Genomic DNA, 18571 nt, shown 5'->3' on the forward strand with positions numbered 1-18571 from the left:
CTAGCCCACCCTAATGGTCTCATTTTAACTGAATCACTGTCTCAAATACAGTCACATTCTGGTTACTGAGGGACCTTCAACATTTGAATCTGGGGGGACACAATTCAGCCCACAACAGGAGGGCAACTATGGGCGACCTGGCCATATTGACACTGGAGACCTGCCCTGTCCTACACAGTAGCCTCTGGCCACATGTCCTTACTGCATACATGAAAAGTGGCTGGAACAAATGGGGATCTGTCGTAAGTGTAAAACACCAGATTTGAAGATTCAGCAAAGAACATAAGAAATCTCATTAATAATTTTTACATTGATCACATGTTGAAATGATAATCATATCAAATGATGATTCACTTTTAATGAATCATTAAAATGATTCATTTTAATCACTATTAAAATGATTCTCACCTTTTTCCTTTTGCTTTTTTTAATGTGGCTACTAGAAAATTTTAAATTACCCATGTAGTTCACATTATATTTCTGTTGGACAACACTGCTTTAGAAAGATGCTCAGTATATAGGTCACCTATATTTGCATATTTATTCAATTTCCATGACAGGAATCAGGCCATACTCTTCAAGATCTCTTATATGAGCATATGAATATCTACCTTATTCTTTTTTTTAAACTTTTTTTTAATGTAACTTTTTTTAAGATTTTTTTTTTTGATGTGGACCATTTTTAAAGTCTTTATTGAATTTGTTACAATATTGCTTCTGTTTTATGTTTTGGTATTTTGGCCACGAGGCATGTGGGATCTTAGCTCCCCGACCAGGGATCAAACCTGCACCCCCTGCATTGGAAGGGGAAGTCTTAACCACTGGACCTCCAGGGAAGTCCCTGTAATATTTTTATTGAGATGAAATTCACATAACATGAAATTAACCATTTTAAAGTATACAATTCAGTGGCATCTAGTACATTCACAGTGTTGTGCAACCACCACCTCTACCTAGTCCTACAATATTTCCATCACCCCAAAAGATGCTCCATACCTATTAAGCACTAACTCCCCATTTCCCCCTCCCCCAGCCCTGGGCCACCACCGACCCGCCTCTGTCTCTATGGATTTGCCAATCCGGGACATATAAATGAAATCGTATAGTATGTGACATTTTGTTTCTGACTTTTGTCATGTAGCATAATATTTTTGAGGTTCATCCACACTACAGCATGCATCAGTGCTTTATTCTTTTGTATGGATGGGTAATATTTCACTGTATAACTAGACCACATTTGGCTTCATTCTTTTTAAAGGCTGCATAGCATAGATGCCCACAACTTATTGAACCTATCCCAACTAGTTGACATTTAAGGTTGTTTCCTCATTTCTTGCTATTAGCCATGATGCTTCAGTGAGCTGCCCCACACATATATCTTGACTGGACGAGCCACAGAGTAAAGACTTAGAAGTAAAATTACTGGGCCAAAGATTTGTGGTTAAAATCAGGATAGATCCCACCAGTTTGTGTTCTAGATGTGCTTTCCCAACCAGTGTTTTGTTTTCCCATATCTTCACAAGCACTGGGTATGAAAACTTCTAAACTTTTTAACAACCTGTTAGGTGAAAACTGGCATCATTGTTATTTTCATTTTTAATAACTTCTCATGTGCTTATTTGCAATTGAACTTCCTGTTCATATCTTTGATCTCTTTTTTTTCCTTTTGTCCTCTCCTTATTTCTTTGTATAGGCTTGTTCTTTGTGTATTAAGGAAATTAACTCATATATTAGCTCACATGTTACGGAAATTAGCTCTTTGCCTGGATCAAGATGCAATTTTTTTTTTACTTTGCATATGGCATTTTTTTGTTGTTGTTCACTAAAGTTTTAATTTTCAGTGCTGGCAAGTTTATCCACCATTTCCTTTATGGCTTCTGAGACTTGGATCTAACCTAGAAAGGCTTTTGCCCATCCCTGACCATAAGTAAATGAACCCAAGCTTTCTTCTTGATCTTTTATGGTCTTATTTGTAATAAATCTTTGCTTTGTAATAAATATTTGTAATAATTTTTGTAATTAAATTTTTACTGCAGCTTCACTGATTTGGGGGTAAGAATTGAGATTTATATTTTCCCCCCAAATGGTGGCCGACCCTAGTCTAGGAATCAATTACTACTTCTCTTATCTCCTCTAGGAAACTAGACGGCTCCTTTGACGTGAAGGTCAAGGGCATCACCATTTCAGTCAACCTCCTCTTGGGCAGCGAGCCCTCTGGGAGACCCAAGGTCGCTGTTTCTAGCTGCAGCAGCGCCATCCGTGATGTGGAGGTGCACATGTCGGGAGATTTGGGGTAGGTCACCATCGGGACACTGACCAGCTTGACCCCTGGCTGCAGCCAGAGGCCCATCCAGCCCAAGGCCTGGCCACCGATAAGCATGAGGGTCCAGGCGTAATGCATGGGTATATCACGTGCACTTGGAGGTAATTCTTTGGGGGACCTGCTGAAATTAACAGAAGCAGATTTAAGCTCGGAGTACTGGCGTGCCATCTCCACCAAAACACAAACTCCACCACCAACAGGCAAGTGCAATCTGGCTACTGAAGGAACACAAAGACTTTTGGCCAAAGGAGAGTTTGTGGAAAATATATAAACCCTTGAGCAAGTCTCTTCAACTCTCAGTTCTGTTGATTAGAAAAACATGGATTCTCCAGCCCCTGCCCCAAATCTACTGACTTTGGGACACAGCAGGGGGCTGGGATGCCAGATGCACTGAATCAGTGAGTGTGCTGGAACTGGGACTCTGCATATTCGTCCCATCCAGGATTCTGGGACCCAGCAGGGGACCAGAGTGGGGTGGGGAGGGCTCCCTCGGGGACTGGCCTGGCTCTCCCTACTGCCCCCCTGTCCCTGCACTCAGTGGCACACAGCTGATCGCCCACCGTGCTTCTCTCCCCAGGTGGTTGCTGAATCTCTTCCACCATCAGATCGAGTCCAAGTTCCGAAGAGTATTGGAGAGCAAGGTAAGAATGTCCAAGGGGCTGGCACTGCCGAGCCGCTCAAGGGGCTGGGCCCAAGTCCTTAATGGGCTCTGGCCTTGAACAGCCCTAGGGGCTGGCCCAGGCACACTTGGGCTCAAGGCCCAGAGAGGACAAATCAAGGTCATGAAGCTGGTGTGCGGCAAAGCTGGGGGCAAAATGTAGGTCTCTGGGCTCCGAGTCTATCCAGTTAGACAGAAAATGGTTAGATGCTTGGCCAAGGGTAAAGCAGCAGGGGCCAAATGGACACGCCTGCTTGGCCTTGCTCACCGCCCGCCCCGGCCCTGCAGGCCACAAACGCAAAAAAGAAAATCAACACTTAGGTGCCTGCAGAGACCAAGCAGGAAATTTTGGGAGTGTGTGGACCAGGTGGGAGTTCTGGTTCCTACCTGGGCGATGAGCATCTGCTTTGTATGCACGGAAGCAGCAACAGAGTGTCAGTTCTTCCCATTAAAAAATTATGTGAAATCTCCAAATTTTGGAATCTCTGGCTCAAAGAAAGAGGTTTTATGTTAACTTTCAGTTCTCCCACTCACTCACTTCACCCCAAGATCCCATTTCTGGGGTATCATATACCTGGAGCTGTGTCTGTAGCAATGACTGTGCTTGGGAAGGAGAAAGTAACAAAGGAGGAAAAAAACGCGGGCACACACTGCTCTTGGTTCAACATCTGGTTTGGCTTTGAGTGCCTCCTGGTGGTTGAAGAGAGAATAGCATGCAGACCCCACAGATTGGATGTAGCAAGCTGCCTTCGTTCCTTGTCTTATCCTGCTGTCCTGGGGTCTAGGTGAGCTTGGGAAATATGCCAGCCTCCTTCTCAAGCACCCCATTGCCAATTGCCACGTTGCCATGCCTTTCTGAGTGGGACATAATATTCTTCAGTGGTTTGGATTTATACTCCCCTGTTGATGATGGAGATAATAATGATTAATAATAATAATGTATAAAAATAGTACCATATTACAATTAATAATAATATAATAATTATCAGGATAATAAGTTACCCTGATAATTATTATTTTGATAAATTAATATAATTAATGTTATACAGAATGTGTCACTGTATAACTATTCTTATTTGTAATAATAATGGTGGCTATTTGTTGAGCCTGTGGTTTGGCTAAGAATACTGTACTAATCACTTCACATAGGCAATGCCGCTGGATCTTAACCACAGCCTCTGAAAGAGATACCGTTTCCCACATTTGACAGAGAAGGCTCTGAGCGTGGAGTAACTTGTTCAGTGGTCACCTTGACAAGAGGCTAGATCAGGATTTGAATTTCCTGGAGCTTGGAGCAGCTTGTACCAAAGGCCTTGCAGGGGCTGGTGTCTCAGGAAAGAGGGAGATCTCCCCTGACCCCTGATCTTTTTTTTTAAAATTAATTAATTTATTTATTTTAGCTGCGTTGGGTCTTTGCTGCTGTGCGTGGGCTTTCTCTAGTTGCGGTGAGCGGGGGCTACTCTTTGTTGTGGTGCGGGGGCTTCTCGTTGCAGTGGTTTCACTTGTTGCAGAGCACAGGCTCTAGGCGCACGGGCTTCAGTAGTTGTGGCACATGGGCTCATTAGTTGTGGCTCACGGGCTCTAGAGCACAGGCTCAGTAGTTGTGGCGCACAGGCTTAGTTGCTCAGCCTCATGTGGGATCTTCCTGGACCAGGGCTCGAACCCTTGTCCCCTGCATTGGCAGGCGGATTCTTAACCACTGCGCCACCAGGGAAGTCCTGACCCCTGATCTTTATAGGGCTTCAGAAATCTTCTTCTCCCAGGACAACTAAGAGCCTGGTGCAGGACCGTTCGTATTCCCCATTCAGGGAGGGATGTGGTATCTGACTGGCAGGGCTAAGCATAATGAGTCCTTGCTGAGTGCTTACTCTCTGGGCCATATACACTCATCATCTTATAACCTCACCCCACCCCCCGCCAAACACCCTGGAAAGCACTGGGCCTTGTCACTGTATCCTGAGGTGAGGACCCCAAAGCAGAGAGAGATTCTGCAAAGGTCACACAGCCAGTGGAGACTTAGCAGGATTTGAACCCAGGTTTTCAGACTTCCCTACTACACCCTTAACCACTGCCCCAACCTGCCTCTCTGGGAGACCTTACTGCGTGTCTGGAGCTGAAGCACCTGAAGGCCTCCCTTCCCCCATTGGGTGAGGTCGACAGAGTTTCCTGGCTCCTTTGAAACCAACCATGAAGGCTCCTCACCACCTCTTTGCTTTATTTCTGGCAGCTCCCCACTACCAAACTCTTCTCCCAGAAACTGGGCCGGCTGCAAAGGGAGGTGAAGATTTCACCCCTTGTCTGCCCAACCCCCAGCTTAGTCCTTCCCCACAACCCTGTGCCTGGTTTATGCCTGCTCACCCTTTAGCTTGCCCTTAAAATGCCACCTCTTCAAGGGAGCCGTCGGTGACCCCCTCACTAGGCCAGGGCCCCATCCATGCTCTTGGACCCCCCTGCCCACGTTCCCCTCCCTCCGCTGTATCTGTGCATCCGTTTGCACCATAGGTGATAGCTGGTTAATCAAAAAAGCTGTTTAAAGTGAAGACTCACTCATACACACCTGAACAAAGAAAATATTTACATATGAATCCAAATGTTTTAAGATACAGTAAATGTAAATTCAGTTGACCTAGGCCCAGAACTGTTCTTTGTAAACAGTCTCTTGATTGGCATTGCACTGTCCCTCTTTCATTCAACATGCATCTGCTACAGATTCCAGCTCAGACTTCTTTAACCACAATGAGAATATAAAGACATTTGCAAAGCAATCCCAATGCAGAATCCGTCTAGATTTTTATGATTGTCTTCCTTGTAAGCTTTTCTGGTCCACACCAATTTACCAGCATTTTCTTTAAGCAACTCACCTTTCCAAAACACTTACCATAGGTTTTTGGGAATTCCCTGGTGGTCCAGTGGTTAGAACTCCGCGCTTTCACTGCCGAGGGTGTAGATTTGATCCCTGGTCAGGGCACTAAGATTCCTCAAGCCATGAGGCATGGCCAAAAAAAAAAAAAAAAAAAAGAAGGAAAGAAAACATAGGTTTTCAGAGAAACAACTCTTGTCTCAGTCATATTTCATGGGTTTACGTAAGAAATAATTTGAGTGATTGCAATAACAAGGAAAGCAAACAGGTTAGAGAACACACATCTCCTTTTCTTGAGAAGCACGCAGCTCAACTGGGGCAAAAAATTCTGAGTGCTTAGTGTGTGTGGTAGTCTGCTGGATGGGAGGGTTCAGTCTTCCATGGGCAGCAGGGGACATGGGGACTAATGATCAATCCAGCTAACCTGTTAAGTGATGACATTTAAGAAGTATCTGCGTTAAGTATACACTTATTTGTGTGGTTATTGCTACTTATTGTCTAGTTCTGCTATTTCAACTCTAGACCCTGGGAGACCAGGGCATCCCAAAGGAAAAGGTCTTTCATGATGGAGTTTCAGGCGGTGCTTCTAGCCATGTCCTCTCATCTGTTGCATAGGTGACTACCTAGCTCCGATTTCCAGTCCTGGGATGGACTTTGACAGGTCCAACTGGACCCTACTGGGGTCTACATGGGGGCCGACATGTTTTTGATCATTTCTACTTTCTCAGTACCTGGCACATGATAAGCACTTATACATTTTTGTAGAATCAATGACCAATTAGCAAATAAGTGAAATAATGGAACTAAAGCAATTAGCACAGGGCCAGACCAAAGCCAGGGAACTCACTCAGGCTTTCTCTTCCCATATTTTTCAGATATGCAAAATAATCCAGGACTCGGTGACCTCTGACCTACAGCCTTATCTCCAAACTCTGCCAGGTAGGACACCCCACCCATCCCTAGGATACTTGATTTTTACTAATTTTTGTAAGTGCATACATGTACCTTATAAAACCTTACATGGAATAGAAGTGTTGAAAGTTAAAATTAAAATCCCCTTTTCTCCCCATATTTTCTTCCAAGAGGTAACCTCTGTTTTGGGTGTATACTCTCAGATATTTCCTTTGAATGTACAAATATAAATATACACATACATAAGCATATGACTATACATTCACATATGTATTCCTTTTGTTCATGAATATATGTGAATATGCATAATTATGAATATATATATTAGTCTATAATAATAGGGACATTGTTCTTTTGTAACTTGTTTACTTTGGAGATTTTTTTACATCAGCACATACAAATTGACCTCATTTTTTAAAACTTTTGTGTGGAAGTTAATACAGAGAGAAAAGTGCTCAAATCATAAGTGAAGAGTTTTTAGAAATTTTTCATGAACTGATCACATGCACGTACCAGCTTCCAGATCAATATACAGAACACGACTGGCCTTTCAGAGTCCTCTCGTGTCTCCTTCTGACACTACCCAGCCCTCAGGGTGACCACTAACCCAGCTTCTCCCAGCAAAGATTAGTTTTGCACTTTGTACACCAATGGAACCATACAGTAGAGTCTTTTATCAAGAGTTGGAGGCTTTCTCTATTCAACTTTTTTTTTAAAGGATACACGTTTTATTTATTTACTTATTTATTTTTTTATTTTTATTTTATTTATTTATTTTTGGCTGTGTTGGATTTTTGTTGCTGCGCGCGGGCTTTCTCTAGTTGCTGTGAGCAGGGGCTACTCTTCGTTGCCGTGCGCGGGCTTCTTATTGCGGTGGCTCCTCTTGTTGCGGAGCACGGGCTCTAGGCCCACGGGTTTCAGTAGTTGTGGCACGTGGGCTCAGTAGTTGTGCCGCACGGGCTTAGTTGCTCCGCGACATGTGGGATTTTCCCAGACCAAGGATCAAACCCATGTCCCCTGCACTGGCAGGCGGATTCTTAACCACTGCAGCACCAGGGAAGTCCTATTCAACTTTAAAATATGAGGTCAATCCATATTGTTGCATATCGTGAGTTCATTCATTCTCCTGCTGTGTAATCCACTGTGTCCACGTCTCTCCATTTATTTATCTATTGTACTACTGAAGACCATTTGGGTAGTTTCAGTTTTAGACCATTGTGGGTAGGTGCTGTGAACATTCTAGCTCCTGTGGATGCACGTCTTTGGGTACATACCCAGGAGAGAAATTACAGGTTCTTGTGGTGCGCATAGGTTCAGCCTTACCAGATCCTGCCAAACAGTTTTCCAAAGTGGTTTTAATAGACCTCATTTTTTTTTTTTTTTGGCCACGCCACGTGGCTTGCAGGATCTTAGTTCCCTGACCAGGGATTGAACCCGTGCCCCCTGCAGTGGAAGCACGGAGTCCTAACTACTGGACCACCAGGGAATTCATTTTAATAGCTGCATAGTGTTCTATCTTAACGGATGTCTCCATTTATTTAATAAGTCCCCAGCTGCTGGATATGTAGGTTTGCTGCCGTCCTTTGCTATTGCCAACAGTGGGGCAGGGATCGCCTCACACCACCTCTTCCCCTTCACATGGAGCAAGTGGAGGCCCTGGATCTAGGCTACACACATAAAGTTGGCAGAAACAGGCCCTGGCAAATTGTTGAGGTATTCTCTCATGCCTTGGCCCCCAGGTCCTCCACACTCACCTGTTGACATTCCCCTTCGGCAGAGACCCAGGCAGGCACAGATCCCCAAGTGCTTGGGACAGAAAACTCCCATCCCTCCAGGGCCTTGGAGGGGAGTCTCTGGGCCCTTTGGACATGGCCCAGCCTTCCTGGTTATTTGGTTCGTACTGGTAGGAGGCTGGTTTCCCGGAAGATCAAGGTCTTGGTTGTAAACTTGGGGAGCAATAGCTTCGGCTGGAGAGTTTTTCCTATTGTGTGGCTTCCTAGGTGTGGAAGGGCTGCCAGACCTGAGTTCCTCCTGCCCTCAGGGTATGTGTGTGTTTGTCTATGTGTCTGTGTGTGTGTGTGACTGTGTGTCTGAGTATGTGAGACTCTGGAAACTGCTCAGGCTCTGGGCTAAGCATACCAGCCCCCTTGTGGCTAAATCACCAGTGGAACCGAAGAACCCATGTCATCTCTTTCTTGGCAAAGGAGCTCTTTGCCCCCAGCACTGGGCTGGGTGGAGGGGCTTAAGGTGGAGGGGCAGGGGGCGCTGAAGAAAGTCACAGAGAGTGTGGGTCAGCCAGAGCCCTCACCCCTTCTCCCTCGCCGGCCTCCTAATTCTGCCCTTCCCCCGTTCACAGTCACCATGGAGATGGACATTTTCGCTGGGATTGATTACAGCTTAATGGAGGCCCCTCAGGCAACAGCGGAAATACTGGACGTGATGTTTAAGGTAAAAGAGTCTGGGGCGGGGCTTGGGCGGGTCCAGGCCCGGTGTGGCGTCGCCTCAGGGTCAACCCTTCCTGGGGCCTCTTGTTCTCCTGGCTTCAGATCTGTCCTCATCTCCCCGTGGTTCCCACTGTCTCAAGGGCAGGGCGATATGGATTGCTGCGGGGTGTTGCCAGAGCCAGGATCCTCCCACGGTGTCTTTTTTTGTTGTTGTTGTGCCGTGTCTTCGTTGCGGTGCGCGGGCTTCTCATTGCGTTGGCTTCTCTTGTTGCGCAGCACGGGCTCTAGAGCACAGGCTCAGTAGCTGTGTCGCACGGGCTTAGTTGCTCAGACGCATGTGGGATCTTCCCGGACCAGGGCTCGAACCTGTGTCCCCTGCGTTGGCAGGTGGATTCTTAACCACTGCGCCACGAGGGAAGCCCATCCCAGGCTGTCTTACATCACTTACGCCTTGAAACTTCCCTTCCCCCTTCCTCCCCTCTTTCACCTTTCCCACCATGCAGGTGAGGTCAATCAGAGCTGGCCCTCAGTGGTGTAGAGGAGCCGGCCAGGAGGTCCTATAGGTTAATAGACCAAAAGCTTCTGCGGATCGTTTCATTAAGGGTTTCTGGATACACACTTTGATCCAAAGGAAAACATCCTTTTTATTCTTTAATTTTTATTGGAGTAAAGTTGATTTACAATGTTGTGTTAGTTTCAGGTATACAGCAAAGTGTATCAGTTACACATATACATATATCCTCTTTCTTTTTTTTTTTTTTTAAGATTCTTTTCCCATATAGGTCATTACAGAGCATTGAGTAGAGTTCCCCATGCTATACAGCAGGTTCTTATTAGTTATCTATTTTATATATAGTAGTGTGTATATGTCAGCCCCAATCTCCCAATTTATCCCTCCCCCCCTTATCCCCTGGTAACCATAAGTTTCCTACATCTGTGACTCTACTTGTGTTTTGTAAATAAGTTCATTTGTACCCTTTTTTTTAGATTCCAAGGAAAACTTATTTAATGGTGGCATTTCAGGCAGTGCCTCCTGTCCATGTTCCCTCATCAGACTCTATAGGCAACTACCTAGCTCAGGTGTCCAGCCCTGGGATAGACTTAGAAAAGTTCAAATGGATTCTCTCTCTCCAGGGGGAAATTTTTAGCCGTGATCACCGCTCCCCAGTTGCCTTCCTTGCTCCTGTCATGAGCCTTCCTGAGGAACACAGCCGAATGATCTACTTTGCCATCTCTAATTATGCCTTCAACACCGCCAGCCTAGTTTATCACAAAGTGGGATTCCTGAACTTTTCCATCACAGATGACATGGTGAGAATCATAGCACAATAGCTCCCACAAATGACACTGTCTCCTTCCTTCTTTCCTTTCCACGCATTTACATCAGTGAATTAGTAAATTATGACTAAGAAGAAAGATCAAGAGCAGGAAAATATAAGTTAGTACGATTTCCCTTTTCACTTTGGCTGCCAGAAAGCTCAAAGTCAAAGTTCTTTCTCCCTTAGAACAATTGTGGAAGACTTTGTGGCTTGCTTGTCTGTCTTTTACTTTTCCCTCCAGACTCGATCTGTTATTCTAATTCATACTTTCTTTCATCCTGATGGTCTGTGGAGGTTTAAAAAAAGATTTTAGTGAATGAGGCAGGACAATAGATACACTGATAATGCATAAAGTTACATAGAATAGAAAATAAAGACCAAGTTAAAAGTAAAGCACAATTTTATAAAGACACTGGGCCCCAAAATTGATTTTTTTAAAGATCATGAATCTGTGCAGGAGCTTCCTGTAGCCAAAATGGAAAGGGTACATGATTTAGTGATTCACAGCAAAAAGGAGAGACAAAGTCTTCCGAGCACTTAGCTCTAAAATAACTGTCTCAGATGTGGCTTTGTATAAAGGTTACTAAATTTTAGAGTGGATCACGTGGTTAATATTTCTTTCAGTTTCTTTAATATTTCTGGGGTTTAGATGGATGTTCCTTGTAGCTCTTTGTAAAAGCTGAGGCCTCATGAACAATGTACGGATGGTGGGGGAAACACAATGCAGTCCAAATTGGATGGTCCAGCCTACCCTGGTAATAAATTGAGGACCAGCAGTGATGGATGGAGTGACATTTGTCCTTTGACTCACCCACACCCAGGCCTTTTGCTTCTATTGCCATGTTTGAATCACCCTTCCCACCTGTGGTACAGTCCTTTCTTTCAGTGGGTGGGATAACGGTAGCTGTGTTTTATTGAGCGCTCACTATGTGCTAGGCCTTGGGCTAGATGCTTTGTACCCACCATTTCACTTAGCCCTCACAGTGACCCAACAAGTGGGGACTATAATTATCTCCATTTTATAGGTGAGGAAGTTGGGGCTCAGAGAGGTAAAGGCACTCACCTGAGATCACATAGTCATGAAGCCAAAAGTCAAACCTAGATCTGCATGATTGCAAATCTCACCCTTGTGGATCCTCTGATTGAGTCCTGCATGTCACTTATGGCCCAAGGAGAGCAGTCAGGATCCCAAGGACTCGTGTGCCCATGGTGAATGCAGAACGGGCATCTCGCCATTGCCATGGTAACCCTGAGCAGTCAAGAAGCTACGTTACTGAATATCCCCCCACTTCCCCATCTCTCTTCAGACCTTCGGCTCTGGCCGGAGCACCTGAAACTTCTTTGTGTCCCTTTGCCACAGGTTCCGCCTACTTCTAACATCCGACTGACCACCAAGTCCTTCCGCGCCTTCTTCCCCCGGGTAAGGCTTCCCTCAGCCCTCAGGGTGCAGGCTGAGCCCCCAGTACTTCAGGGGTCTTCTTTAAAACCTCCACACTCCTCTCAGCTTGACCAAGAGTCAGGAGGCCAGCAGCGGGGCCCCCAGTGAAGGCCGTGGTGCTGCAGGTTTGGGGACTCCCTTCCCTTCAAGGCACAGATAACAGAGGCCTGAGCCCTGTGTCTCGTGGGACCACAGGCTGCCCAGTCTTTTGCTGCTGATCTCTGACAATACCAAGGAATGCCGACATGTCCCACAAAATGTATCCTAATTAATAACAGCAAGCAATTACAGAGGGCGTACTGGGGGTCAGGCACTGTTCTTGGTGCTTTAAAAAATTATTTTTTGAATGAGTAATAAATTCTCATTGTTCAAGATTCAAAAGACATAAAAGTTTATAGGGTGGAAAGTCCCATCCACTCCTGTCCCCTAAACATCCAGTTCACACCCCGAGTCTATCAATATTATCAGATCGTACACATCTTTCTGGGGCTATTCTATGTATAGGTGAACAAATGTATGTCTTTCCTCCATTTTTTTACAAAAATGGAGGTATATTTTACACTCCATTTTGTACCTTACTTTTTCCCTTAGTATACCAGGAGATGATTCCATGTAGGTAGATAAAGAGCTTCCTCACTCTTGTTTTCTTGGGAATCCAGTCTGCCATTGTATTATGGATGAACCACAGTTTGGGTAAATCAGTCCCCCACGGAAGGACATTTACGTTGTTTCCAGTCTTTTGCTACATCAGTGTTGCAGTGAATAACCCTGTAGCTTGGTCTTTACTGGACTAAGCTCTTCATGTTCAATATCTCATTTAATCCCACAGAAATCCACCTGTCCTGTCCCCTCTCCCCTACCTCCTGAGTCCCCCCAAGACACAGCTCAGACAGGTGGTAGTGTTTAAAGTTCCTTGCAGAAGGCTTGATGATGGCTGAGAGGAATTATAACGGTGGGAAAATGGTTGAACTTTAAATGCTGCGGTACCTGGGTCACGTCCTTCCATAACATACCCTCACAGCAGGCCCTTTCTCTCCCTAGAGCCCCACAAAAGCCCAACCTGCCACCATGTTGTTGGCGCTAGCTTTAGAGGGACCTTGGCTTCATCCTGGTTCCAACATCCCTTTTGCCCAGAAAGAGGAGGAAACTCTCCCTCTCCCTTCCTGCTCACATCATAATCAGCCTGACACAGAAGCAGCCCAGGTCACCTTCTTAGTCAAGTGGCTTACCTCCTCAACCTTCTAAAGATCTCCCTTTTACAATTGAATGTAGATTTTATATTTGCATAACCAAAAGGCTCATGGGACTGTCGTTCCTCCACCAACTTCCCCTGTAAAAGGAACAGTCTTGACCCCAAATTAAATTCTAATTAAAAGGAAAATTGCCAGCTCTTTGAAATGGTGGGATCTAGGTGTGTTGTGCTTCAAAAACATTGATGTCTGGTCTTTGCATGTGCAGTTACCTGAGTGTGATGGGGGTATAGAGAAAAAACTAGCTCTCACGCATTGCCCAGGGAGGGGTGTGGAGTGAAAAAAAAATCAGCCTAATCTTTCTGGAGGACAGTTTGGCAATCAGTAACTGGCAGAAGCTTTAAAAATATCCCTGCCCTTGGACTCAGCAATTCCATGTCTAAGAATGTATCCCCCAAAATAATAGCCAAGGGTACACAGGAGAGTGGTCTTTAAAATGGCAAAACCTTGGAGACAGCTTGATGTGCAATAGATCAATTGCAGTACCCATGCACAGTGGAATACAATGCAGCCATGAGATAAATGACACAGACTCCATATGTCTGACGTGGAAGGATGTCCAGTTATACGTTCAAGAGAAAAAGGCACAGAGCATTTTGTGGAAATTAAACCAACCAAGAAGTGTCCTCAGCTTGATCTGACTCTCTCAAGGCTCTCCCAGGAAACCTGCATGTTTCCTTCTCTTGACATAATTTCTTCATTCTGCCCTCAGTTAGCCAGACTGTACCCCAACATGAACTTAGAGCTCCAAGGCACAGTGGTCTCTGCCCCGTTCCTGAACTTCAGCCCTGGGAATCTGTCCTCAGCTGCCCAGTTGGAGATTGAGGCCTTTGTGCTCCTGCCCAACTCCATCAAGGAGCCTGTCTTCCGGCTTGGTGTGGTAAGGTTCAAAGGCTTGGCAAACATTGTTCTCTTTTCCTACATGCTTTTTCCCCCACTCCCCAGCTGGCTAATTCCTTAAGATAGATCTCAACTTAAGTATCACTTCCTCAGATAGGTCTTTCTTGGTTGACCTTACCCCTGATCTACCTTAGGCCCCTTGTCATTTTTTTTTTTTATAAATTTATTTATTTTGTTTATTTATTTTTGGCTGTGTTGGGTCTTCGTTGCCGCGTGCGGGCTTTCTCTAGTTGCGGTGAGCGGGGGCTACTCTTCATTGCAGTGTGTGGGCTTCTCATTGTGGTGGCTACTCTCGTTGTGGAGCACGGGCTCTAGGCACACGGCTTCAGTAGTTGCAGCACGCAGGCTCAGTAGTTGTGGCTCACGGGCTCTAGAGCACAAGCTCAGTAGTTGTGGCGCACGGGCTTAGTTGCTCCGCGGCATGTGGGATCTTCCCGGACCAGGGATCGAACTCATGTCCCCTGCCTTGGCAGGCGGATTCTCAACCACTGCGCCACCAGGGAAGCCCCACTTGTCATTTTTTTTTCTTGTAGCACCCTATTATTTTTCCTCATAGGACTTATTGTAAAGATACCAATGTAGCTGTTTGCAGGTTTATTTGCTTAGTGTATGTTTGCCCAACTAAGTGAGTCTGGGCTATTGTGGGGAGGAAGTCATAGGGGATCTTTGACCTGTTGCTCTGCTCTGTATCTATATCTGACCCCTGAAGACTACATTTCCCAGGCTTCCTTGCACTGACTTCCAGCTAGGTCAGCCAATGGAAGACACTGTCAGGAGAATGGAGGGTGGGAGGAAGGAAGAAGCCAGAGTATTTCTTCTTCTCTCTTTATCTTGGACAGAGACTCAGGCACTGACTGTGTCTCCTCCATGGTGCCTCCCCAATTCCTCCCTCTGTTCCTCCAGTCCTGGGGTGGAAGCAGCTTCCCACCTCTGCTAATCTCTGAGTTGCCTCTCCAACTCTTTTTTAACTTCTTAGCAATTCCATCATTTGTATAACCAATCCCCTGTATGAAATTCCCTCTTGGTTAAATATTGAGAGCTGTGTCTCCTTTCTCAATGGACCCTGTCAAGCAGAGAAGGGATTCTGAGTTTTTTGGGGGTCCTGCTCACAGGATGGAGAACTTTGCTCTCTTGTTCCAGGTTTGAAACTCAGCAAGACAAATTTCTAGATGAGTAATTGCTCCCAGATGTTATATCTGCAATTTGATATTGTTGTTATTGTTATCAAAATTGTTGTCAATATTTTATTTTATTATTTACTACTTTTATTTTTATTATTTTGGTAAAGTAGAAAAGGATAGCTTTATTGCTTTGCCAGGCAAAGGGGAACACACCAGACTTCTGCCTTGAAAAACTATGTGTCCCCAATATATTTTAAATTAAAACATAAGCTATTATTATTACTATTATTATTTTCTAGGGCTGAATCTTGGCCCTGAGATAGCTAGAAATGGTCCCTTTAGAGATCTCCAGGGATAGGCCTCTATACCTTCTCTTGGTAGTATGTTCAAAGTTTAATTGCTATCATAGTCAGCAATTTCAAGTAAAAATGTTCAAGTCCAAGTTCAAATGTTTATTGAGCACCCATGATGAGCTTCCTGGGAGTCTAATCTAGTGGGCAAGTTCCTGCTTTAACTCAGTGAGATGTTTGCTTAGAGGAGACAGCCAGTCCTCATAGTTATCCATTCTGTACATGACAACCTCCTTCATTTAGACCTGTTTCTTTCTACTGGAATTACCAGGCCACTAATGTGTCTGTCATGTTGACCTTCAACACCAGCAAGATCACTGGATTCCTGAAGCCAGCAAAGTAAGTCAGCCTCGTGACTTACATGGGGGGCACTCAACTGGGCTCCATCTGACACTGCAGCTGATTCCCTGTAGCTGGAGGTGGGATGTAACCAGAGCCCCCTGTCAGTGTTAGGGGCCCACGGTTTGGGAAGGAAACTTAAATTTTACCCCAGTTGGCCCAATTCCTTGGACCAACTGGATCTGCCTCCATAAACTTCCTTTTCACCTAACCCCCATTACTTCCAAATTTCTAAAGAATTTACTAATACTGCTTTTTCTTAATCTATTAATTTTAGACATCAGCAATATTGACTTCCTGAAATTATAGAGACTGAGTTCTTTTATGCTACACACTTCCCCTCTGCAAGTCTTCCCAATAAGGTTGTATCATTGTTTTTGGTTCCTCAATCACCTTTTTCACTCTCACTGCTACGACACCCTTGGCCCTGTGCCTTTTCAAGCTGGTGTCTCCTCCTTTCTAGGGATCCCTACATTGCTTAGGTTTCCCTTGAACATAATGCCCACATCTCTGAATCTTCTCTGATTTGTTATAGGATGCAGGTGGAACTGAAAGAATCTAAAGTTGGAGTATTTAATGTAAGTTATTATTGTTTTTATTTATGAAATAATTAGGGTAATAATTAATTTAGAGTATTTACTAAGCAATGCTTTGGCACCTATAATAGAAAATAGAAAAGGAGAAGAGTTACTCTCTGCCCTAGAAAAGCATAGAAGTCCTTGAGGACAGGAACCATAGGGCAGAGGAACAGTTACCTCCCAATATAAGACAATATAATTAAATCATCTATTGGACAGAATTCTTTTAACTGCAAAGAATAGAAAGCCAACTAAAAGTGTCTTAAGCAAACAGAAGGAATGTATAGGCTCATAACCAAAAAACAAAAACAAAAACGCTAAGGCTAGAGGTTTCAGGAGTAGCTGGATCCAGGTGTTCAAATTAGTACATCAAGAATCTCTCTCCAAGGGAAGGGGAGAGGGGCGATATAGGGATAGGGGGGAAACGGTTATTATGGGATTGTATAAAATCATGTGTGTGAAACTTTTGAAAATTGTAGAGCACTACAGAATTTAAAGAATCTTTCATTCAATTTTTTAAAAAGAAAAAAAGAATATATTCCAAAAAAAAAAAAGAATCTCTATCTCTCCATTCTGCTTTCATCTGTGTTGGCTTCATTCTCAGGCAGGTTCTTCCCACTGGTGGAAAACTCACAAATTTCCTGTGGTTTCTTTTTTTTTAACCCACACACAAAAAAAAGCCCTCGTTGGATTAATCTTAGTCATGTGCCCATTCTTTAGCCAATCACGTGGTAGGAAATTGGACAAGGTCAATTGGCTGAGCATGGGTTTAATCTACACTCCCAGCGCCAGGATTTGCAGTCCCAAACCACATGGACTGAGATTGGAAAGGAGGGTTCCCCAGGAGAAAATAGGGACTATTATTAAAACAGAAGGAATTGAGTGCTTGGCAGCCAAAACCAAGAGATGATTTCCACAAAGAGGAAAAAGTGGTGAAATAGATGGCACCATATTAAAGGAGGAAAAAGAATGGGAAGTTGTATGTGGGCTGAAACAATCGAGGAGAGATTTCTGAAAAGAGGGAAGGTGGGGTGATGGCAGCTGCTCACAAGCCAAGGAGGAGATGGAAAGACTTTAATCTATAGTAGTTGGCTTCCTTTTTACCATCCTATGGATACTGGTTCCCTCTGACCACACTTTACCTGCCCTCCACTTCCCAGACTTTCCCTCAAGTAGAAGTGGAAAAAATACATCAAGTGTGGGGAGAAACATTGCCCACAGGGACCCTGAAGGATGACTCCATTCAGAGAACGAAGGCTAAAGTGAATAATGACACACTAATATTGTATCTGTGCATGGCATGTAAAAATGTTTTATGAAGTAAATTATTCATATGTAAAGAGTCACAAAAAGACATCCTATCATGTTTTCAGAACATCGACTGTAAAAAATAAGACCTGTAGAATCAGATAAATCTGGATTCAAATTCAGACCCTGCTGCCCGATTTCTAGCAAGTCACTTTCATTCTGTGGGCCTCAGTTTTCTTATCTGTGAAATGGGGACATTAATATTAACTTCGAAGTGTTATAGTGAAGATTGAATCAGGTGTAGATGTAATGCTCTGAGCCCTATACCTGGCACATAGTGAGTGTTAAAAGTTGGATTTCATAATTTTTGTTTTGACTTAAAAATCTTTTTTATTATATAAGTAACTTGGGAAAACATTTCCACTGTAAAAAGAAAAATTAAATACTAAAGATAAGGCTAAGCCAAACCTTGATGTTCTTCCTGGAGGATAGATAGTTGGGCGTGCAGTCTTCCAAATTTTTCTATCCCTTTGTACACATATAAATGTGCATCTCAAAATAGTTTTATCTTATAAAGTAGTAGCATGATGTAAGTATCTACCTGAAATTTGCTTTTTTTCAAGCCTTTTGCCATGTCAGCGCATACAAAACCACCCCACCCACAGGGTGGCCTCTGTGGAGGTTTGTTGGTGGGCAAGATGGTACATGTGGTTATGGTGTACCTCTCCTATTCTCCACCAGGTGGAGCTGTTGGAGGCGCTGCTTAATTACTACCTTCTCAACACCCTCTACCCCAAGGTCAATGGTAAGTATCACTATGGATTTTTCCAA

General features: G+C 44.3%; 1 protein-coding gene across 3 annotated transcripts in view; it reads left to right on the top strand.

Annotated features, from left to right (window-relative positions):
• Window positions 1–18571, top strand: part of LBP (lipopolysaccharide binding protein) — a 42338-nt gene that overhangs the window by 6031 nt on the left and 17736 nt on the right. For all 3 annotated transcript variants that reach the window (XM_057529901.1, XM_057529902.1, XM_007193134.3), the window contains exons 4-13: window positions 2138–2293; window positions 2901–2964; window positions 6717–6780; window positions 9110–9201; window positions 10332–10508; window positions 11877–11936; window positions 13917–14084; window positions 15847–15914; window positions 16450–16492; window positions 18482–18545. In XM_057529901.1, coding sequence (XP_057385884.1) covers window positions 2138–2293; window positions 2901–2964; window positions 6717–6780; window positions 9110–9201; window positions 10332–10508; window positions 11877–11936; window positions 13917–14084; window positions 15847–15914; window positions 16450–16492; window positions 18482–18545 — 956 coding nt within the window. The remainder of the gene's footprint in view (window positions 1–2137; window positions 2294–2900; window positions 2965–6716; window positions 6781–9109; window positions 9202–10331; window positions 10509–11876; window positions 11937–13916; window positions 14085–15846; window positions 15915–16449; window positions 16493–18481; window positions 18546–18571) is intronic.

This window comes from Balaenoptera acutorostrata, chromosome 15, assembly GCF_949987535.1.
Source record: "Balaenoptera acutorostrata chromosome 15, mBalAcu1.1, whole genome shotgun sequence".
Classification (NCBI taxonomy): domain Eukaryota; kingdom Metazoa; phylum Chordata; class Mammalia; order Artiodactyla; family Balaenopteridae; genus Balaenoptera; species Balaenoptera acutorostrata.